This window comes from Lithobates pipiens, unplaced genomic scaffold, assembly GCF_037356315.1.
Source record: "Lithobates pipiens isolate NorthernLeopardFrog02 unplaced genomic scaffold, aLitPip1_a1.2 Scaffold_185, whole genome shotgun sequence".
NCBI classification, from domain to species: domain Eukaryota; kingdom Metazoa; phylum Chordata; class Amphibia; order Anura; family Ranidae; genus Lithobates; species Lithobates pipiens.
This window is the reverse complement of record NW_027507761.1, coordinates 306,836-332,084: the sequence shown is the minus strand read 5'-3', so window position 1 is coordinate 332,084 and position 25,249 is coordinate 306,836. Positions and strand designations below refer to the sequence as shown.

The 25,249-nt window shown below is 47.2% G+C and overlaps 2 protein-coding genes across 5 annotated transcripts in view; one reads left to right on the top strand and one right to left on the bottom strand.

Annotated features, from left to right (window-relative positions):
- Positions 1–25,249, bottom strand: part of LOC143995707 (uncharacterized) — a gene marked incomplete at its 5' end in the record, with an annotated part of 102,237 nt that overhangs the window by 37,507 nt on the left and 39,481 nt on the right. Inside the window, 3 exon segments of the mRNA XM_077490454.1 lie at positions 13,178–13,399; positions 16,387–16,434; positions 20,722–20,970. Of these exon segments, the coding sequence (XP_077346580.1) occupies positions 13,178–13,399; positions 16,387–16,434; positions 20,722–20,970 (519 nt within the window).
- LOC143995708 (uncharacterized) overlaps positions 1–25,249 on the top strand; it is an 83,170-nt gene that overhangs the window by 51,096 nt on the left and 6,825 nt on the right. Inside the window, exon 4 of one of the 4 annotated variants that reach the window (XR_013277468.1) lies at positions 6,719–6,956. The exons of the other annotated variants lie outside the window; for them this stretch is intronic. The gene's annotated coding sequence lies outside the window, so the exon portion shown is untranslated. Of the gene's footprint in view, positions 1–6,718; positions 6,957–25,249 lie in introns of those variants that run through there. 4 annotated transcript variants of the gene reach the window in all.

The window sequence follows — 25,249 nt, the reverse complement described above, 5'->3', positions numbered from 1 at the left end:
AGAGTCAGCGGACTAACATCAGTACAATGCAAAGGGTGCCGGGGAAGGAGAGATACACCCAGGACAGGGGGGGGGGGGGAGAGTCAGCGGACTAACATCAGTACAATGCAAAGGGTGCCGGGGAAGGAGAGATACACCCAGGACAGGGGGGGGGGGAGAGTCAGTGGACTAACATCAGTACAATGCAAAGGGTGCCGGGGAAGGAGAGATACACCCAGGACAGAGAGGGGATGGGGAGAAAGTCAGCGGACTAACATCAGTACAATGCAAAGGGTGCCGGGAAGGAGAGATACACCCAGGACAGAGAGGGGATGGGGAGAAAGTCAGCGGACTAACATCAGTACAATGCAAAGGGTGCCGGGGAAGGAGAGATACACCCTGGACAGAGGGGGGGGGGGGGAGTCAGCAGACTAACATCAGTACAATGCAAAGGGTGTCAGGGAAGGAGAGATACACCCAGGACAGAGAGGGGGTGGGGAGAAAGTCAGCGGACTAACATCAGTACAATGCAAAGGGTTCCGGGGAAGGAGAGATATACCCAGGACAGAGGGGGGGGGGGGGGAGAGTCAGCGGACTAACATCAGTACAATGCAAAGGGTGACGGGGAAGGAGAGATACACCCAGGACAGAGAGGGGGGGGGGAGAGTCAGCGGACTAACATCAGTACAATGCAAAGGGTGCCGGGGAAGGAGAGATACACCCAGGACAGAGAAGGGGTGGGAAGAGAGTCAGCGGACTAACATCAGTACAATGCAAAGGGTGCCGGGGAAGGAGGAGGGGGGGAGAGAGTCAGCGGACTAACATCAGTACAATGCAAAGGGTGCCGGGGAAGGAGAGTTTAACAGACCTAGCTGGGACCGAGGCTCTTGGAGGGGACTGAATGCGAGCCTCTTGCCTTGTGATTATGGGCCCTGGCATTTGGGGGAACGGTGCTCTTTGTGAGCTGTATGCCTGGGGACCCCTGAGGTGGTGTTACTTGGATTCAGGTCTCTGCCCCTCCCCCAAGACACACAGACTGGATATGTAAATGCCATGTTAGCAATAGACTAAATCACACTATTGGGACACAAACTCTTAGATGCTAATATCATCACCTCCAGCCACCCGTCTGTTGTCTTGTATAATGTAAAGGAGTCTAGTCTGGCTTGACACAGATTCTAAAGAGTATTTCACCTATTGTTGTTTGTGCTAATTAACCTGCAGTTAAATGAAGGAGTCCAGTGTTGATTAGATAATTAGCTCATGCTAATTAGGTTAGGTTTTAGTCACCCCGCTATATATATTTTGTGTGAGATCTCAAATAAAGGTCATATTCCTGGTGTACTTCAAGACTGGTGTTGTCTGGTTCTTGAGGGTTCCTATAGCCAGATCCATTGGACTTGTGTTCCAGGATTTAGAAAATGTTATACTGACGGAAGCACTCAAGCGGAGTGTGGGGGACATTCCGTCACAGAGAGATACACCCAGGACAGGGGGGGGGGGGGAGAGTCAGCGGACTAACATCAGTACAATGCAAAGGGTGCCGGGGAAGGAGAGATACACCCAGGACAGAGGGGGAGGAGTCAGCAGACTAACATCAGTACAATGCAAAGGGTGCCGGGGAAGGAGAGATACACCCAGGACAGAGGGGGAGGAGTCAGCAGACTAACATCAGTACAATGCAAAGGGTGCCGGGGAAGGAGAGATACACCCAGGACAGGGGGGGGGGGGAGAGTCAGCGGACTAACATCAGTACAATGCAAAGGGTGCCGGGGAAGGAGAGATACACCCAGGACAGGGGGGGGGGGGAGAGTCAGCAGACTATACTCAGTACAATGCAAAGGGTGCCGGGGAAGGAGAGATACACCCAGGACAGAGGGGGGGAGTCAGCGGACTAACATCAGTACAATGCAAAGGGTGCCGGGAAAGGAGAGATACACCCAGGACAGAGGGGGGAGAGAGTCAGCGGACTAACATCAGTACAATGCAAAGGGTGACGGGGAAGGAGAGATACACCCAGGAAAGGGGGGGGGAGTCAACGGACTAACATCAGTACAATGCAAAGGGTGCCAGGGAAGGAGAGATACACCCAGGACAGAGGGGGGGGGGAGGGGAGAGTCAGTGAACTAACATCAGTACAATGCAAAGGGTGCCGGGGAAGAAAAGATACACCCAGGACAGGGAGGGGAGGGGGGAGAGTAAGCGGACTAACATCAGTACAATGCAAAGGGTGCCGGGGAAGAAGAGATACACCCAGGACAGGGAGGGGAGGGGGGAGAGTAAGCGGACTAACATCAGTACAATGCAAAGGGTGCCGGGGGAAGAAGAGATACACCCAGGACAGGAAATTACGGTACGGGAATGACAGATAAGGAGACATACAATTATATAAGAAAGTGAGATACAGAGAAGGTGAAAGGGGGAGGGGGAGAGAGAGAAGAAGGTAAAACAGAGGGAGACATAGAAGAGAGGGAGGAGACAATGAGGGCAGACAGCGAGGGGCCAGATTGGCTGAATGATAGGACAGGGGTAATTAGAAGTAAAGTAATGACTAAACTGGTCAGAGTAGAAATAACAATAGAAAAGTGAGTGAGAATGTCACAGAGCGTGTATACAGGACAGGACAATGTAAAAAACAGACTATGAAGCTGTGCAAAGAGGAGCTCCTCAAAGCAATGCGTCTAAATCAGAGGAGAGAGGGAGGAAGAGAGAGAAAAGGGGGCAGATAAAGATATAGTAAAGAGAAATGACTGCTTTAGACTGCGAGACTCAGAGCAGATGTTAATATAATCAGCCCAAAACAACCCGATACTGGGGTCTCCCGATACCGGGGTCTCCTCCCGATACTGGCTTCCCCTGATACTGGCATCTCCTGATACTGGCATCTCCCGATACCGGAGTCTCCCGATACTGGCTTCCCCTGATACTGGCATCTTCTGATACTGGCATCTCCCGATACCGGAGTCTCCCGATACCGGGGTCTCCCGATACTGGCTTCCCCTGATACTGGCATCTTCTGATACTGGCATCTCCCGATACCGGAGTCTCCCGATACCGGGGTCTCCCAATACCGGCGTCTCCTGACACCGGCATCTTCCGATACTGGAGTCTCCTCCCGATACTGGCTTCCCCTGATACTGGCATCTCCTGATACTGCCGTCTCCTGATACCGGAGTCTCCTGATACCAGAGTGTCCTAATTCCAGCGCCTCCTGACACTGGTGTCTGCCGACATTGGCGTCTCCCGACACTGGCGTCTCCCGATACTGGAGTCTCCTCCTGATACTGGCTTCCCTGATACTGCCATCTCCCGATACCAGAGTCTCCCGATACTGCCGTCTCCCGATACCAGAGTCTCCCGATACCAGAGTCTCCCGATACCAGAGTCTCCCGATACCAGAGTCTCCCGATACTGGGGTCTCCCGATACCGGGGTCTCCCGATACCGGCATCTCCTGACACCGGCATCTTCCGATACTGGAGTCTCCTCCCCATACTGGCTTCCCCTGATACTGGCATCTCCTGATACTGCCGTCTCCTGATACCGGAGTCTCCTGATACCAGAGTGTCCTAATTCCAGCGCCTCCTGACACTGGTGTCTGCCGACATTGGCGTCTCCCGACACTGTCGTCTCCCGACACTGGCGTCTCCTGCTATAGTCTGTTTAAGGTGTTTTGTGTGTCTTTGCCCCATTGTGTAGCTCCTAGGTTTGCATACCCATTGTTAATCGAGTCACCTAGTGTTTCTGTCTGATCATCCCTTAGAGATGTGAATAATATTGTGACCACTTTACCTTGTTATGTGTTTCTAATAATGTGTAATGTTCTTTGTGTATCTAGGGGTGTGGGCTTGTTTCCAGGCGGTCTGGGCATCTAGGCTTGTTTAAGTGACTAGTTGTTAATTAGTTCATGTGAATTAGATCACTGTCAGCTATTAGTTGCTAGATGAGGATTAGAATCCTGTTTATGTTGGCTGTTCCTTAGATGTGCCAATTGCAAGGATAACGTGATCAAGCTTTTATCTGATTTTGTTTGGTATATAAATTCCGTGTGAGCTTACAATTAAGGGAGTGCCAGTTTCCACCTAAGCTAGTGTCGTCTAGATCTTGGGTGCTCAGCTATAATACCCGGTTCCTGAGTCCAGACTGGAGGAAGCTATATCTTGACGGAAGCACCCAAGCTGGGCGCTTGGATGGTTCCATCACAGAGGCATGTCGTAAAACTTGGGAATACCCACTAAACTCGGATATGTCAACCTTGGCTTAGAATCAAACTGGCCAGGGAATATGAAGCCAGTCACCGAGATTCTGAAAGACGAGGCTTACAGAGCCTTCTGTGCCATCAGGAGGTAGCTGTATTCCCATATACAGAGGGGAAAATAATGATTGGCTCCCCTGCAGATTGTGTAAGTTTGTCCACTTACATAGAAATGAAGGGTCTATCATTTGTATCCAGGCCTGTACTGGCCATCGGGGCTACCGGGAGATTCCCAGTGGGCCGGTTGGCTCAGTGGGCCACTGGGCTGGTTGTCAGTTTGAGTTATATTGTGTTTTTTATTTTTAACGCTGGCGGCGGCCGACATTGGCGTCTCTTGACACTGGCGTCTCCCGACACTGGCATCTCCCGACATTGGCGTCTCCCGACACTGGCGTCTCCCGACACTGGCGTCTCCTGCTATAGTCTGTTTAAGGTGTTTTGTGTGTCTTTGCCCCATTGTGTAGCTCCTAGGTTTGCATACCCATTGTTAATCGAGTCACCTAGTGTTTCTGTCTGCTCATCCCTTAGAGATGTGAATAATATTGTGACCACTTTACCTTGTTATGTGTTTCTAATAATGTGTAATGTTCTTTGTGTATCTAGGGGTGTGGGCTTGTTTCCAGGCGGTCTGGGCATCTAGGCTTGTTTAAGTGACTAGTTGTTAATTAGTTCATGTGAATTAGATCACTGTCAGCTATTAGTTGCTAGATGAGGATTCGAATCCTGTTTATGTTGGCTGTTCCTTAGATGTGCGAATTGCAAGGATAACGTGATCAAGATTTTATCTGATTTTTTTTTGGTATATAAATTCCGTGTGAGCTTACAATTAAGGGAGTGCCAGTTTCCACCTAAGCTAGTGTCGTCTAGATCTTGGGTGCTCGGCTATAATACCCGGTTCCTGAGTCCAGACTGGAGGAAGCTATATCATGACGGAAGCACCCAAGCTGGGCGCTTGGATGGTTCCATCACAGAGGCATGTCGTAAAACTTGGGAATACCCACTAAACTCGGATATGTCAACCTTGGCTTAGAATCAAACTGGCCAGGGAATATGAAGCCAGTCACCGAGATTCTGAAAGACGAGGCTTACAGAGCCTTCTGTGCCATCAGGAGGTAGCTGTATTCCCATATACAGAGGGGAAAATAATGATTGGCTCCCCTGCAGATTGTGTAAGTTTGTCCACTTACATAGAAATGAAGGGTTTATCATTTGTATCCAGGCCTGTACTGGCCATCGGGACTACCGGGAGATTCCCGGTGGGCCGATTGGCTCAGTGGGCCACTGGGCTGGTTGTCAGTTTGAGTTATATTGTTTTTTATTTTTAACGCTGGCGGCGGCCGCGGCCGTGGCTCCGCTACAGAACCTGGGCCGGCACACAAGTACCACCCCCTGGTGATGCTGCCACTCACTCCCCTAACCTTACTGGCAGCCTCCTTGTCCCAGCGCCGTCGGCGGCCGCGGCCCTGGCTCCGCTACAGCACCTGGGCCGGGACACAAGTACCACCCCCTGGTGACGCTGCCACTCACTCCCCTAACCTTACTGGCAGCCTCCTTGTCCCAGCGCCGTCAGCGGCCGCGGCCCTGGCTCCGCTACAGCACCTGGGCCGGCACACAAGTACCACCCCCTGGTGACGCTGCCACTCACTCCCCTAACCTTACTGGCAGCCTCCTTGTCCCAGCGCCGTCGGCGGCCGCGGCCCTGGCTCCGCTACAGCACCTGGGCCGGCACACAAGTACCACCCCCTGGTGACGCTGCCACTCACTCCCCTAACCTTACTGGCAGCCTCCTTGTCCCAGCGCCGTGATGTCACACACGGCCGGAGGGCGGAGGCGGCCCGGGGATATGGGAGGAGCCCGAGCTTAGCTGCCTGGCCTGGGAGTAAAGAGAAAGTGCCGCCGAGGAGGAACGAGGAATGAGAACATTGCTCCACAGCTCCAGGACTCCACTCCAGACAGCAGCACAGACAGGGTCAGGGTCCAGGGACAAAGAAATCCATCCCCTCACCAGTGTCATCAAGTAAGCACTAAATAAGATAATCAACTGCAGGTTGCATGTCTGTGATATCTGTAATATGCAGCATGGTGGGGGGAGGGGTAAATGTACTGCCACTGTCCATGGTAATTGATTAATAATTTAATATCACTGTCCACGGTAATTGATTAATAATTTATTGTCACTGGTCACGGTAATTGATTAATAATTTATTGTCACTGGTCACGGTAATTGATTAATAATTATTTTTTATGCGTATAGTTTATATACTGTTTTTGTGTGTGTTTGCAAAATTAAAGTGGGCTGGTTTGGATGAAGTCCAGGGCCAAATTTTTGTCCCAGTCCAGCCCTGTTTGTATCAGAGGTGTATTTTATATGATGAGACAGAATATCAAACAAAAATCCAGAAAAATCACACGATACAAATCTTATAAATGGAATTGCAGTTCAGTGAGTAAAATAAGTATTTGCCCTGTCCATGCCTGTCCACAGAATCTCTTCCATCCAATCCTCACAATCATGGGGAAGACCAAATAGCTGTCAGAGGACTTCAGGGACAAGATTGGAGACCTGCACAAGGCTGAAATGGACTACAAGACCATCAGCAAGAAGCATGAAGTGAAGGGGACAACTGTTGGAGCGATTATTTGCAAACGGAAAAAATACAAAATAACCATTGGTCTGAAGCTCCATGCAAGATTTCACTTCATGGGGTGAGGATGGTCATGAGAAAAGTGAGGGATCCGCTCAGAACTACACGGGAGGAGCTTGTGAAGGATCTCAAGGTAGTTGGGACCAATGTGAATGAATGAATGAAATACTTGTATAGCGCACAATGCGAACTGAATCGCCTCTAGGCGCTGTGGCGAGCTTTGATCATCTGCTAAAAGAGGAAGGTCTTGAGTTTTTTCCTAAAAGCCAGGTGATTTTCTTCCAGGCGGATGTTGATTGGTAGAGCATTCCATAGCCGAGGCCCTTGGACAGCGAATCTCCGATCCCCCTTGGATTTATACCGGGCTTTGGGCACGAGGAGGAGGTTTTTGTTGGCTGATGGAAGACTGCGGTTTGGTGTGTAATGATTTATTTTCTCCATTAGGTATTGCGGTGCTTCTCTATGCACGCATTTGTGGGTGAGGCAAAGGGTCTTGAACGTGATCAGATTTTTTACAGTTAGCCAATGTAAGCTCCTCAGTAAAGGAGAGATGGATTCCCAGGGTTTTTTTCCTGTTATCAGCCTTGCCGACGTGTTTTGGATCAGTTGTAATCGCGCAAGTTGATATTGTGGTAATCCTATGTAAAGCGAGTTTGCGTAGTCCAGTCGTGAATTAATGATTGTTCCAACTACCACTGCTTTGTCATTCTTTGGGATAAAAGGGATGAGTCTGCGAAGCATGCGCAGCAGATGGTGAGATCCACTGACTACAGATCCTATTTGCGCATCCATTGACATTTGTGCGTCTAAAATAACCCCGAGACTCTTCGCTTTGGTCTTTGGGGAGATAGTCTGCCCAAAGACGGTTGGTGGAGACCAGGAGGTTTTGGTTGCGGGCTTATGATTTGGGTGTAAGATAAGAAGCTCTGTCTTTGATTGGTTCAGCTGGAGGGAGTTGGTGGTCATCCAGTCCTCTATTGATTTGAGGCAGTTTTCAAGTTGTTGTTGGTGATCTTTTTTTCCATTGATCCGGAAATAAAGTTGCGTGTCGTCAGCGTAAGAGTGGAAGCAGAGATCTGAGGATCTGATGATTTGAAGGAGTGGGCGAATGTAAATGTTGAAGAGAACGGGTGACAACGGAGAGCCTTGAGGGACTCCGCAGGTGACTGCCCGAGTTTCGGAGAGGAATTTTCCTAGTTTCACTGTCTGTGACCGATTTCCTAGGAAGGACGCGAACCAATGAAGATCTATGTCTTGGACTTCCGGCTACTTCTGTGAGGCGGACGAGTAGAGTATTGTGATCTACTGTATCAAACGCTGCACTTAGGTCTAGCAGTACGAGGAGACACGGCTCTCCGTCATCTGCCGCTTCGAGGGCGTCATCCCAAATCTTGAGGAGAGCTGTTTCTGTTCCATGACCCGGGCGGAAGCCTGATTGCAGCGGGTCCAGGAGTTTGTGAGTATCCAGGTGAAGTTGTAGCTGATGTACTACAGCTTTCTCTATGATCTTAGAAATGGTGTTGAGGCTTGTAATTGGCCTACGGTTGTTGGGATCCTGAGGGTCCAGATTTGGTTTCTTGAGTAGAGGTTTGACGATGCCTTGTTTGAGGACGCTGGGAACAATCCCTTCGTGGAATGATCGGTTTATGAGGTGGGTTATGGTTGGAGCCACGATGTCAGAGCATTCTTTCAGTAGTTTTGTGGGGATGATGTCAATAGGTGAGGTACTGTCACGCAGTTTATTAATGATGTTTTTTGCGGTGTCTACGGTAATTGGGGATAGTGAAAATTTTGGCGGTTGCGGTATGTTGGTGCGGACATCCTCTTTATGTATTTGCTGGCTGAGGTCGGATGTTTTCTTCTGACAAATTGTTTCCCTGATGGTTTTGACTTTATCGATGAAAAAATCCGACAGTTTGTCACAGTAATCCTGGGATTCGCTTTCTGGGGGTTCTAGGCACACCGGATTCATTGATTGATTAACCAGTTTAAACAGTTCCCGTGGTTGGTTTGCGTCCGTTGAGATTGTATATGAGAAGTGGTCCTTTTTGGCTTGTCACCAAACAAACCATTGGTAACACCATACGCCGCCATGGACTGTAATCCTGCAGCCCCCGCAAGGCCCCCCTCCTCAGGAAGACACATGTACAGGTCCTCCTCCTCAGGAAGACACATGGACAGGTCCCCCTCCTCAGGAAGACACATGTACAGGTCCCCCTCCTCAGGAAGACACATGTACAGGTCCCCCTCCTCAGGAAGACACATGGACAGGTCCCCCTCCTCAGGAAGACACATGTACAGGTCCCCCTCCTCAGGAAGACACATGTACAGGTCCCCCTCCTCAGGAAGACACATGTACAGGTCCTCCTCCTCAGGAAGACACATGTACAGGTCCCCCTCCTCAGGAAGACACATGGACAGGTCCCCCTCCTCAGGAAGACACATGTACAGGTCCCCCTCCTCAGGAAGACACATGTACAGGTCCCCCTCCTCAGGAAGACACATGTACAGGTCCCCCTCCTCAGGAAGACACATGTACAGGTCCCCCTCCTCAGGAAGACACATGGACAGGTCCCCCTCCTCAGGAAGACACATGTACAGGTCCCCCTCCTCAGGAAGACACATGTACAGGTCCCCCTCCTCAGGAAGACACATGTACAGGTCCCCCTCCTCAGGAAGACACATGGACAGGTCCCCCTCCTCAGGAAGACACATGTACAGGTCCCCCTCCTCAGGAAGACACATGTACAGGTCCCCCTCCTCAGGAAGACACATGTACAGGTCCTCCTCCTCAGGAAGACACATGTACAGGTCCCCCTCCTCAGGAAGACACATGGACAGGTCCCCCTCCTCAGGAAGACACATGTACAGGTCCCCCTCCTCAGGAAGACACATGTACAGGTCCCCCTCCTCAGGAAGACACATGTACAGGTCCTCCTCCTCAGGAAGACACATGTACAGGTCCCCCTCCTCAGGAAGACACATGGACAGGTCCCCCTCCTCAGGAAGACACATGTACAGGTCCCCCTCCTCAGGAAGACACATGTACAGGTCCCCCTCCTCAGGAAGACACATGTACAGGTCCCCCTCCTCAGGAAGACACATGTACAGGTCCTCCTCCTCAGGAAGACACATGGACAGGTCCCCCTCCTCAGGAAGACACATGTACAGGTCCCCCTCCTCAGGAAGACACATGTACAGGTCCCCCTCCTCAGGAAGACACATGTACAGGTCCCCCTCCTCAGGAAGACACATGTACAGGTCCCCCTCCTCAGGAAGACACATGTACAGGTCCCCCTCCTCAGGAAGACACATGTACAGGTCCCCCACCTCAGGAAGACACATGTACAGGTCTCCCTCCTCAGGAAGACACATGTACAGGTCCCCCTCCTCAGGAAGACACATGTACAGGTTCTCCTCCTCAGGAAGACACATGTACAGGTCCCCCTCCTCAGGAAGACACATGTACAGGTCCCCCTCCTCAGGAAGACACATGTACAGGTCCCCCTCCTCAGGAAGACACATGTACAGGTCCCCCTCCTCAGGAAGACACATGTACAGGTCCCCCTCCTCAGGAAGACACATGTACAGGTCCCCCTCCTCAGGAAGACACATGGACAGGTCCCCCTCCTCAGGAAGACACATGGACAGGTCCCCCTCCTCAGGAAGACACATGGACAGGTCCCCCTCCTCAGGAAGACACATGTACAGGTCCCCCTCCTCAGGGAGACACATGTACAGGTCCCCCTCCTCAGGAAGACACATGTACAGGTCCCCCTCCTCAGGAAGACACATGTACAGGTCCCCCTCCTCAGGAAGACACATGTACAGGTCCTCCTCCTCAGGAAGACACATGTACAGGTCCTCCTCCTCAGGAAGACACATGGACAGGTCCTCCTCCTCAGGAAGACACATGGACAGGTCCTCCTCCTCAGGAAGACACATGGACAGGTCCCCCTCCTCAGGAAGACACGTGTACAGGTCCTCCTCCTCAGGAAGACACATAGACAGGTGTGTCTGAAGTTTGCCAATGAACATCTAAATGATTCAGAGAAGGATTGGAAGAATACTCTGTGGTCAGAGGAGACCAAAACTGAGCTCTTTGGTATTAACTCGACTCACCGTGTTTAAAGGAAGAAAAGTGCTGACTATGACCCTAAGACCACCATCCCTACAGTCACACACGGAGGTGGAAACATGAACACCATCCCTACAGTCACACACAGAGGTGGGAACATGATGATTTGGTGCTGTTTCTCTGCTAAAGGTACAGGTTGAATTTGCTGCATTGAGGGGTCATGCATTTTAAGATCTTGGGTGAGAACCTTCATTCCTCAGCCAGAACACTGAAGATGGCTCATGGATGGTCTTCCAGCGTGACAATGACCCAAAACATACCGCCAAGGCAACAAAGGAGGGGCTCAAGAAGAAGCACATCACCATGGTCATGGAGTGTCCTAGCCAGTCTCCAGACCTTAATCCTATAGAAAATGTATGGAGGAGCTGAAACTTCTAGTTGCCAAGAGGCAGCCAAGAAACCTTAAGGATTTAGAGAAGATCTGTAAAGGAGAGAGGACAAAAATCCATCCTGAGATGTGTGTAAACCTGGTCACCAAACAAACCATTGGTAACACCATACGCCGCCATGGACTGAAATCCTGCAGCCCCCGCAAGGTCCCCCTCCTCAGGAAGACACATGTACAGGTCCCCCTCCTCAGGAAGACACATGTACAGGTCCCCCTCCTCAGGAAGACACATGTACAGGTCCCCCTCCTCAGGAAGACACATGTACAGGTCCCCCTCCTCAGGAAGACACATGTACAGGTCCCCCTCCTCAGGAAGACACATGTACAGGTCCCCCTCCTCAGGAAGACACATGTACAGGTCCCCCTCCTCAGGAAGACACATGTACAGGTCCCCCTCCTCAGGAAGACACATGTACAGGTCCCCCTCCTCAGGAAGACACATGTACAGGTCCCCCTCCTCAGGAAGACACATGTACAGGTCCCCCTCCTCAGGAAGACACATGTACAGGTCCCCCTCCTCAGGAAGACACATGTACAGGTCCCCCTCCTCAGGAAGACACATGGACAGGTCCTCCTCCTCAGGAAGACACATGTACAGGTCCCCCTCCTCAGGAAGACACATGTACAGGTCCTCCTCCTCAGGAAGACACATGTACAGGTCTCCCTCCTCAGGAAGACACATGTACAGGTCCCCCTCCTCAGGAAGACACATGTACAGGTCCCCCTCCTCAGGAAGACACATGTACAGGTCCTCCTCCTCAGGAAGACACATGTACAGGTCCTCCTCCTCAGGAAGACACATGTACAGGTCCCCCTCCTCAGGAAGACACATGTACAGGTCCCCCTCCTCAGGAAGACACATGTACAGGTCCCCCTCCTCAGGAAGACACATGGACAGGTCCTCCTCCTCAGGAAGACACATGTACAGGTCCCCCTCCTCAGGAAGACACATGTACAGGTCCTCCTCCTCAGGAAGACACATGTACAGGTCTCCCTCCTCAGGAAGACACATGTACAGGTCCCCCTCCTCAGGAAGACACATGTACAGGTCCCCCTCCTCAGGAAGACACATGTACAGGTCCTCCTCCTCAGGAAGACACATGTACAGGTCTCCCTCCTCAGGAAGACACATGTACAGGTCCCCCTCCTCAGGAAGACACATGTACAGGTCCCCCTCCTCAGGGACAGGGTCCCCCTCTGTGTGTAGACCTGGTCACCAACTACAAGAAACGTCTGACCTCTGTGATCACCAACAAGGGTTTCTCCACCAACTACTAAGTCATGTTTTGCTTGGGGATAAAATACTTATTTTACTCACTGAACTGCAACTCCATTTATAACATTTGTATTGTGTGTTTTTTTCTGGATTTTTGGTTAATAATCTTTATCATATAAAATACGCCTATGATGACTATTATAGACCCTTCATTTCTTTGTAAGTGGGCAAACTTATCAAATCATTATTTCCCCCCCACTGTACAGTACCATTACGGAGAGTCTGACTTAAAGCCAATCATTAGCCATTTCAGGCACAGCCAAGTGCTCCGACATGGATAAGGTAGGTACCTCTTCATGCACGGCCCAGATTGAGTCTTCTAGGCTGCTGTGGCTCTTCCTGACTTTCACGAGGGATCTGTCCTATTCTAAATATTATGGCCAAATGTCCACTGAAAATTCCATGATATCCAACATTGTCTTTATGATAGCACAGGATACAGAATGGACCAAAGAAGGCCTCTCCCAAGTCATACCTGCAATCTCCCTACACATCACCTGTATGTCAGAGAAGATCCTGGAGAACCAGCTTGTGTCTTGGAACTGGAGGATGAATGGGGGGATCTCCGGGACAACAGTTGGGGTCTCCAAGGGCTGTTCTTCCTCCTCTTCATTCGTATCTAGAGAAGGTGGAGCTGCCTTTGCTGTCATGTTTGGAAGGGGAGATATAGGAGGATCTTGGGGATTCGGCTGGACAGAGACAGGGGTCTGTCTGAAAGGCTAGAAGAGAGGAATGTTCTTATCAATAACATTGAAGAGTTCGGGCTTCATTTTTATAAGCAAGCAGGGGTATAGGGGGTGGGGCAATGTGTAGGCGTATGCCAGAAATATGTGGGTGCTGTATAGTCATAAGTCGGGGTTATGGGGGGGTGCTCTACAGTATAGTCATATGCAAGATATATAAGGGGTGCTATATAGTCATTTGCATAGGGTATGGGGGAGCTGTATAATCATACAGTATATGACATGACATATACCTTTTATATCCTATATACAACATGTCATGTACCATATATCTCATTATATGACATGTCATGTACCATATATCCCATTATACGACATGTCATGTACCATATATCCCATTATACGACATGTCATGTACCATATATCCCATTATACGACATGTCATGTACCATATATCCCATTATACGACATGTCATGTACCATATATCCCATTATACGACATGTCATGTACCATATATCGCATTATACGACATGTCATGTACCATATATCGCATTATATGAAATGTCATGTACCATATATCCCATTATACGAAATGTCATGTACCATATATCCCATTATACGAAATGTCATGTACCATATATCCCATTATACGACATGTCATGTACCATATATCCCATTATACGACATGTCATGTACCATATATCCCATTATACGACATGTCATGTACCATATATCCCATTATACGACATGTCATGTACCATATATCCCATTATACGACATGTCATGTACCATATATCTTATTATACGAAATGTCATGTACCATATATCCCATTATATGAAATGTCATGTACCATATATCCCATTATACGAAATGTAATGTACCATATATCCCATTATACGACATGTCATGTACCATATATCCCATCATATGACATGTCATGTACCCCATTATATGACATGTCACCTACCATAAATCCCATTATACGACACGTCATGTACCATATATCCCATTATACGACATGTCATGTACCATATATCCCATTATACGACATGTCATGTACCATATATCCCATTATACGACATGTCATGTACCATATATCCCATTATACGACATGTCATGTACCATATATCCCATTATATGACATGTCATGTACCATATATCGCATTATATGAAATGTCATGTACCATATATCCCATTATACGACATGTCATGTACCATATATCGCATTATATGAAATGTCATGTACCATATATCCCATTATACGAAATGTCATGTACCATATATCCCATTATACGAAATGTCATGTACCATATATCCCATTATACGAAATGTCATGTACCATATATCCCATTATACGACATGTCATGTACCATATATCCCATTATACGACATGTCATGTACCATATATCCCATTATACGACATGTCATGTACCATATATCCCATTATACGACATGTCATGTACCATATATCCCATTATATGACATGTCATGTACCATATATCCCATTATACGACATGTCATGTACCATATATCCCATTATACGACATGTCATGTACCATATATCTTATTATACGAAATGTCATGTACCATATATCCCATTATATGAAATGTCATGTACCATATATCCCATTATACGAAATGTAATGTACCATATATCCCATTATATGACATGTCATGTACCATATATCCCATTATACGACATGTCATGTACCATATATCCCATCATATGACATGTCATGTACCCCATTATATGACATGTCACCTACCATAAATCCCATTATACGACACGTCATGTACCATATATCCCATTATACGAAATGTCATGTACCATATATCCCATTATACGACATGTCATGTACCATATATCCCATTATACGACATGTCATGTACCATATATCCCATTATACGACATGTCATGTACCATATATCTTATTATATGACATGTCATGTACCATATATCCCATTATATGAAATGTCATGTACCATATATCCCATTATACGACATGTCATGTACCATATATCCCATTATACGAAATGTCATGTACCATATATCCCATTATATGAAATGTTATGTACCATATATCGCATTATACGAAATGTCATGTACCATATATCCCATTATACGACATGTCATGTACCATATATCCCATTATACGACATGTCATGAACCATATATCCCATTATACGACATGTCATGTACCATATATCCCATTATACGACATGTCATGAACCATATATCCCATTATACGAAATGTCATGTACCATATATCCCATTATATGAAATGTCATGTACCATATATCCCATTATACGACATGTCATGTACCATATATCCCATTATACGACATGTCATGTACCATATATCTCATTATACGACATGTCATGTACCATATATCCCATTATACGACATGTCATGTACCATATATCCCATTATACGACATGTCATCTATCATATATCCCATTATACGACATGTCATGTACCATATATCCCATTATACGACATGTCATGTACCATATATCCCATTATACGACATGTCATGTACCCCATTATATGACATGTCATGTACCATATATCCCATTATACGACATGTCATGTACCATATATCGCATTATATGAAATGTCATGTACCATATATCCCATTATATGACATGTCATGTACCATATATCCCATTATACGACATGTCATGTACCCCATTATATGACGTACCATATATCTCATTATACGACATGTCATGTACCATATATCCCATTATACGACATGTCATGTACCATATATCCCATTATATGACATGTCATGTACCATATATCCCATTATACGACATGTCATGTACCATATATCCCATTATATGACATGTCATGTACTTTTTATATCCTATATATGGCATGACGTGTACCTTTTATATCCTATATACAGTATGGCATGTCATGCACCATATATCCTATTCTAATTGTATTAATTTAACAGCAAGTGTCATACAAAGTGGTAGTTTTTGGTAGGATTGAAGAATTCCACTGCAATCACCTTTGTTGGCTGTGGTCTGGGCCTTGGCAACCGGGATATCAGCGGCCTCTATGAAAAACAAACAGTATTGATTAGAGAGCATTAGAGAAATTATTCCATTAACACTTCAGGAATTTATCAATCTGAAACAATATCAGGAAAAGAATGTGTCTAGAATAACCCAGAACCCCTCCCCCACACCCCCTCCCTTTGTGCACTGTATATTCTCGTCTCTTTCTTCCCATCACAGCGAGAACAAAGGTCAGAAGGGTACACAAGGGTCAGCCAACTGGAGAACAAAGGTTGGGAGGGTACGCAAGGGTCAGCCAACTGGAGAACAACGGTTGGGAGGGTACACAAGGGTCAGCCAACTGGAGAACAAAGGTCGGGAGGGTACACAAGGGTCAGCCAACTGGAGAACAAAGGTTGGAAGGGTATACAATGGTCAGCCAACTGGAGAACAAAGGTCGGGAAGGTATACACGGGTCAGCCAACTGGAGAACAAAGGTCGGGAGGGTACACAAGGGTCAGCCAACTGGAGAAAAGGTCAGGAGAGTACACAAGGGTCAGCCAACTGGAGAACAAAGGTCGAGAGGGTACACAAGGGTTAGCCAACTGGAGAACAAAGGTCGGGAGGGTACACAAGGGTCAGCCAACTGGAGAACAAAGGTTGGGAGGGTACACAAGGGTCAGCCAACTGGAGAAAAGGTCAGGAGAGTACACAAGGGTCAGCCAACTGGAGAACAAAGGTCGAGAGGGTACACAAGGGTTAGCCAACTGGAGAACAAAGGTCAGGAGGGTACACAAGGGTCAGCCAACTGGAGAACAAAGGTCGGGAGGGTACACAAGAGTCAGCCAACTGTAGAACAAAGGTCGGGAGGGTACACAAGGGTCAGCCAACTGGAGAACAAAGGTCGGGAGGGTACACAAGGGTCAGCCAACTGGAGAAAAGGTCGGGAGAGTACACAAGGGTCAGCCAACTGGAGAACAAAGGTCGAGAGGGTACACAAGGGTTAGCCAACTGGAGAACAAAGGTCAGGAGGGTACACAAGGGTCAGCCAACTGGAGTACAAAGGTCGGGAGGGTATACAGGGGTCAGCCAACTGGAGAACAAAGGTCGGGAGGGTATACAAAGGTCAGCCAACTGGAGAACAAAGGTCAAGAGGGCACACAAGGGTCAGCCAACTGGAGAACAAAGGTTGGGAGGGTACACAAGGGTCAGCCAACTGTAGAACAAAGGTTGGGAGGGTACACAAGGGTCAGCCAACTGTAGAACAAAGGTCGAGAGGGTACACAAGGGTCAGCCAACTGGAGAACAAAGGTCAGGACGGTACACAAGGGTCAGCCAATGGGAGAACAAAGGTCGGGAGGGTACACAAGGGTCAGCCAACTGGAGAACAAAGGTCGAGAGGGTACACAAGGGTTAGCCAACTGGAGAACAAAGGTCGGGAGGGTATACAGGGGTCAGCCAACTGGAGAACAAAGGTCGGGAGGGTACACAAGGGTTAGGCAACTGGGGAACAAAGGTAGGGAGGGTACACAAGGGTCAGCCAACTGGAGAACAAAGGTTGGAAGGGTATACAATGGTCAGCCAACTGGAGAACAAAGGTCGGGAGGGTACACAAGGGTTAGGCAACTGGGGAACAAAGGTAGGGAGGGTACACAAGGGTCAGCCAACTGGAGAACAAAGGTCGGGAGGGTACACAAAAGGTCAGCCAACTGGAGAACAAAGGTCGGGAGGGTACACAAGGGTCAGCCAACTAAAGAAAAAAAGGTCGGAAGGGTATACAATGGTCAGCCAACTGGAGAACAAAGGTCGGGAGGGTATACAAGGGTCAGCCAACTGGAGAACAAAGGTTGGGAGGGTATACACGGGTCAGCCAACTGGAGAACAAAGGTTGGGAGGGTATACACGGGTCAGCCAACTGGAGAACAAAGTTCGGGAGGGTACATAAGGGTCAGCCAACTAAAGAACAAAGGTCGGGAGGGTACACAAGGGTTAGCCAACTGGGGAACAAAGGTTGGGAGGGTATACAAGGGTCAGCCAACTGGGGAACAAAGGTCAGGAGTAGGGATGAGCTCTGTGTTCGCCCGTTCGGGGAATTCCGAACGTTATGGGCCGTTCGCTCCATATTCGAGTGGCGCTCACGGCCCGCAATGCACTGTGCCATCGCAGTGCATCGCTGGTTGATGATTGGCCAAGCATGCACTGTGACCCTGCATGCTTGGCCAATCACAGCGCCGCCAGCGAGGAGAGCCATAATTGGCCACAGGCAGGATGCCTGTGGCCAATTATAGCTCGGGGGTTTAGTACACGCCCCACACTATATAAGGCCGCCAGCGCGGCGGCCTTGTGTAGTGTGTTGCAGCGTCCAGGGAGAGAGCAGGATAGGCAGGGACAGGGTCTTCTTTTCTTGTGAACCTAGCGCAGAGTTGGTGTATTTTGCCTCCTGCACAGTATACACCTGAAGCTACCCCCAATTGCTAGTGTTGTTCTGTTCCTATACCACAGGCATCTGCAGCAGTTACAGTGGGTGTATTGGGCCTCCTGCACCATATACACCTGAAGCTAACCCAATTGCTGGTGTTGTTCTGTTCCTATACCTCAGAAAAGGAAAGTGGGGGCTGGAAATGTAAAGTGAAGTCTCCCCCTTCTATCTCCTGCCTCTGCGTGAGTACATTAAGGTAAATCAGGGTTCTCAGAGCACCCCTTACATCAGAGTTCCCCTTTACACCAGAGGCCCTCTTACATAAGAGTTCTCTACATACATCAGAGTTCTCAGTGTTCCCCCTTAAATCAGGGTTCCCAGAGCATCCCTTATATTAGAGTCCCCAGAGTTCTCCCTTACATCAGAGTCTGCAGAGTCCCCCCTTACAGTGAAAGGGAACTCTGAGTTCAGATGGAAAAGGGGAAGTCTTGTTGTTATTTTCATACGATTAGAAATATTATTAGAAAAGTATATGTATAAAAATAAAAGAAATTGCTGTGCACGGCTAAAGTGTTCGGGTTTGACTTGAAGAAAAGGTGGCGACCCTATGGGAAGGGTATACAAGGGTCGGCCAACTGGGGACTGGCTACGGATTCTCACACCAGTTTGTGCTTTAGTTTTACATTTTACATACAGGTCAAAGCGAATGCATGACAATCACACCTCACATGAATGTCCAACAGCCATATAATACTAGTAGATAATACGAGTGCTCAGTATAAGGTCAGAGAACGTTCTATCCCAGAAAAGGGTTCTGCCATAGAGACCCAGCAATGCTCCACAATCCCACCGCCATCAAATCAACACATCACACCAACAATCTATGAGGGTTCAGGAAGGGTAGCAATCATTAGCATGGAGGTGGATAGAGATGTGAACAGGAGGCCTTAGCAAAGGACTAGGCTTGTGCAATTCGTTTCGTAACGAATCGAAATTCGGCCGAATTTTGCATCTTTCGGACATTCGGATGCATCTGAATGTCCGAATAAAAAAATAACAAATTACAACGAATACGAAAGAAATATAACGAATGAATTTGAATGAATTCGACATGATTCGAAATTATTTCAACCGCATTCGAAATGATTTCAACATGATTCGACATTATTTCAACCGCATTCGAAAATATTTTGTGACCCGACTTTAGGGCCATGTATCTTGGGGGTCACTTGGTGCTAGACACTTCAAATTTGAATATGTTGTATTGCTAGTATTATTGTGTTTGCATACCAAATTTGGGGTTTCTAGCTATAAGTGACCCCGAGATATGTGGCCCCAAAATCAGGTCGCAAAATGTTATTAGTTATTAGAGCAGAGAATGACATTTTGCAAACCGATTTTGGGGCCACATATCTCGGGGTCATTTATAGCTAGAAACCCCAAATTTGGTAGGCAAACACAATGGTACAAGCACTACAACATATCCAAATTTGAAGTGTCTAGCACCAAGTGACCCCGAGATACATCGCCCTAAAGTCGGGTCACAAAATATTTTCGAATGTGGTTGAAATAATGTCGAATCATGTTGAAATCATTTCGAATCCGGTAGAAATATTTTTTAATTTCGTTGAAATATTTTCGAATGTGGCCGATTTTTCGAATTCGGTAGAAAACTAAACGAAATCCGAAAACGAATTTAAGGAAGTTAACGAATATAACTAAACGAAATTAATGAATTAACGAATTAAAACGAAACTAAACAAATTTTTTCCTTTTGCACATGTCTACAAAGGACCTAGGCACTGCAATACAGAGCGAGTCATATTACCCCCCATATGTCACATGACCTCTCCTTCCCATAATTCGTGATTACCAGTCACTAGCTCCATATTGTGGCCTACCATTGGGATCATCACGATGTATGTACCTGAGGAAGTGAGGTCCTCTTCTCTTCATGCCTCTGTAAGGTCGGGAGTGATGGGGGTGATGGAGGAGGAAGCACATCAGATACCGGAGAAGACTGTTCTTCCATGTTGGCTGTGATTTTCTGAAGGATGGCTGGAATGTCATTGGGTTCCTCCGGCTCCTCAATCACTTCTTCAACCTCCTTTTCAACCACTTCCTTTTCTTCCTCCACTTTGGGAATAGTTTTAAAGATGGTCTTTTCTGCTGTTTTCTGAAGAAACAAGAATATCAGCATTTCTACATAGTAATTGTAAGAGAACCTGTTGTGACAAGCTTGAGAACTTGCTATTGCACCGGAGGCCATAGAAAACAACTACAGGGGGTCCCCGAGTTACGAACCACCCGACTTGTGAACAACTCCTACTTACGAACGGCAGGTGGCGCCGACGGGCACATCGGAAAACAGCGAAAAACAGCATGCGTGTCCGAATTACGAACAAATCCGACTTAGAAACAAACAGGCAATCCCTAACCCGTTCGGGGACCCCCTGTACACAAAGTGGCATCTGTTGTGGAAATGTTATGAAGATTTATATAAAGGGGCGTTCTGGAACGTTTTAAAAAAAAAAAAGTTAATGAGGACACTTACCTGTCCAGCGAGCCTGCGATGTCGGCCGCCCCGAGGCCGATCCGCCGCCATCCCAACGAAGGGAAACAGGGAGTGGAGCCTTGAGACTTCACTGCCCGTTTCTTACTGCGCATGCGCGAGCCGCTCTGTGAATGGCCCCGTTGTTTCCTGGGACACACAGAAATGGGGGCCGCTCGCCGAGGAGGAGGAATTGAAGAAACAGCGTCCGCGGAATAGGAAGAGGCAGATTAGGAAGACTGCCTAGCAACAGAGGTTTTTGGAGAGTAAAAAAAAAAAATGTTTTTTCAATATTTTTCAATTTTTTTTCAAGAATATTAATGTATTTTTTTTTTTTAGGGTGGCCCTCCACTTTAATATGTATTGTCACGGTGTCTCCCAGTGTTAGTTCTCCTGCGGACCGGGGCAGACTGACGCTGGTTGAGAACCATTTTGGTAATGAAAAGCTTCTTGTAAGATGTAGAGAAGTGTTTGCAGAGTGTGGATATGTCTGCCAGTGAAGGGCCCCTGTGCAATGCACAGACAATCGTCTGGGGGGGGGGGATGTGTTCACTCTCGGTTATGGGGGATGTACGCTCGTGTATCTGATCACCACATGGGGGGACCATGGCGTGTCTCCGCAGATAACCCCCATCCTCAGGAACGGTAGGATAATCCAGGAATGTGTCGTTCTCTGAACAATGCAGAATAAGGATTCACGCCAACGGAGAAACGGGAGTCTTTGGGTGCCTTGTGGGCGGGGCTAGTGTTCATGATTTCAAGGCCAGCCATGTGGTTGTCTTTGTCTAGCTGAAGGGCATGGCTTACAAGGACAGGGGGCGGGGAATCATACACAGACACGCCCAGACACTCCCCTAGTCATTCTTCATTAGTCGAGATTTGTATAACTCCTCCCATTTGCCTATACTCGATTGGCTGATTATGGGAAACCATCAAGCTCTATTGTTAAAAGGGGTTGTAAACCCTCGTGTTATTTCACCGTCATGCATCCTATGAAAAAAACAGCTGGCAGTGACGCCCCCCCCCCCCCCCCCCATTTTACCTGAATGCTGTGGTAGAGGGTGCTCCCAATGCAATCATTAACCACTTCCCATCCCGCCCATAATCATATGATGGCTGCAGGAGGGATCTCCCATCCTGGGTGGGCATCATATGACGTCATGGGCTTCCCAGTCGTCTGGGGGGTGCGCCCCATCACTCGGGAGCCGATGCGGGTACCCGGCGGCCACGATGCCCATTAACCGAGCAGGACCATGGATCTGGGGTGTAAATACACAGATCCACGTCCTGTCAGGTGAGAGGAGACCGATGGTGTGTTCCCAGTACAGAGGAACACCGATCGGTCTCCTCCCCTTGTGAGTCCCCTCCCCCTACAGTTAGAATCACTCCCTAGGCAACACAGTTAACCCCTTCACCACCCCCTAGTGTTAACCCCTTCACTGCCAGTGACATTTATACAGTAATCAATGCATTTTTATAGCACTGACTGCTGTATAAATGTGAATGGTCCCAAAATGGTGTAAAAAGTGTCCGATCTGTCCACCACAATATCGCAGTCACCATAAAAAAAATCGCAGATCACCGCCATTACTAGTAAAAAATAAAAAAAAAAGAAGTAGTAAAAATACCATAAAACTATCCCCTATTTTGTAGACACCATAACTTTTGCGCAAACCAATCAATAGACACTTATTGCGATTATTATTATTTTTTTTTTAAACAAAAGTATGTAGAAGAATATGTATCGGTCTAAACTGAGGAAATTTTATTTATTTATTTATTTAAATTTGGGGATATTTATTATAGCAAAAAGTAAAAAATATTGTGTTTTTTTTTTTTTCAAACTTGTAGTTCTTCTTTTGTTTATAGTATATAATTTTAATGCCTAATATGGAAGATATTGTCCTAAAAAGCGTTTTGGGGACCAATGCCAAAAATATTTTTTAAAATGGCCGTATTTTCGGGAGCACTGATTTTAATGACGATTAAAGTGAAAAACAAGTGAAATATTCCTTTAAAATATCGTGCCGGGGGGGGGGGGGGGTAATTTCAATCGTCCTGCCAAACACAAGTCCCTTTGTCCACATGCTTGTTTCAAAAGACCCCAAGCCCCTCCCACCAACTTCCTGCTGATACATCACATCCTGCAAAGAACTTCCTGTTCTGGTGCGAACCGAACCGGGGGGGTGTTTGGCTCATCCCTAGTCTGGAGGTACGAGACTCCAGAATAAAAATACCTTGGAAGTAACACAGCTGTGGTTTCAGAAATGTGTAATGATGAGTGGGTTGGATGTGTAGTACACGTTTGTGTGGTTAAAATTCTCACGCCTGTTTTTGAACTTTGTGTGGCTGGCCCATGCAAGGTTTGAAGCTGCTCTCATTTTTTTCCCCATTGTATTTTTGTCTTTTGTTAAAAGAGTGAAGGCAGCATTCCGTCTCTCTTTGTTTTAGTCCTCTCATTGTATGCAGTAGCAGGAATATGTTAGAACCCACCGCGGCGGCCCTCCTATGCATTGCGGCGGCCCTCCTACACGTCACGACGGTTTGTATTTTTGTAGGAACGTGAAAGTAAGAATTACAGAGGGTTTTTTTTGTTGTTGGTTTTGAGGAATGTCAGTGACAATTTACCAATTTATACGAATGTTGTATTGTTTGTCATTCTTTGTGTTACCAGCCTCAAAATGTGAATTAAGAGAGCCCATGATTGTAGACGCAATGAGATAAGGTGATCAGCTTGGCGTGGACTGCAAAAGTTCATACAGTGGTTTAGCAAGTCGAGAGAAATCTTGAATGAAGGACCTGTAGTAGCTCAGGAATCCTAACAAAGATCTGACTCCTCCCACAGTTTTTGGTTCTTTCCTTTTCACATGTAATACCGCTTCAAGATCTTTTGGGTCAATTTTTATGCCTTCTTCTGACACCATTCGTCCAAGGTATCGAATCTGTCGTTTAAAGAGTTCACACTTCTTCGGTCTAAGTTTGATACCATGCTCACGCATTCGACTAAGCACTTGCTTAATATCATTGACATGCTCCTGAAAAGTTTTGGAGTAGCAAAGTACGTCATCCAAGTATGGAGAACAACATTTGTCTCTGATGCCCTCTAATACATTCTCCATGCATCTCTGAAAAGCTGCTGGGGCATTCGTTAATCCAAATGGAATACGGTTCCACTCCAGGAGTCCCCAGGGGGTGCTGAAAGCTGTCAGATGTCTGGAATCTTCATGCACAAAGCCTTGATGTTACGCACTACCCTGGTCCAGGATTGAGAACCACGTAAATCCTCCTAAGCTATCCAGCAGATCTTGTATTCTGGGTAGTGGATGTCTATCTGGGATAGTCTTTCGATTTAACTCCCTAAAGTCAACACATAGTCGTAGGCTACTGTCCTTCTTTCGAACACAAACAACTGGTGATGAGTATGCGAAAGACGATTTTGTTACCCAACCTCGGGCAAGAAGGTTTTGGATATATTCTTTCACTTCTTTGTATAGGGGTTTCGGTATCGAATTGTAGCGTTTCTGGACAGGAGTTTTCTTCTTTCAGATTTATCCTCAGTTTCAGGTTAGGGATGCATCCTATGTCTCCCTTATCTCATCGCGTCTACAATCATCGGCTCTCTTAATTCACATTTTGAGGCCGGTAACATTTGCAGGTTAAAGATGAAGGATAGAATAACTCTTGTTTATAAGTGTCTTTTCCAGGTTCCGTGAGTTTCTTAAAGTGTATGTAGATAGAAAGCGGGTGTATGTAGATAGAAAGCGGGTGTATGTAGATAGAAAGCGGGTGTATGTACATGGAAAGCGGGTGTATGTAGATAGCTGTACACATGCATAAAAACACAGGCCTAAAAGAAGGTAAAAGTATAATAGGCCGTTTCATTGTTTCTTTTCTGCACCATTCT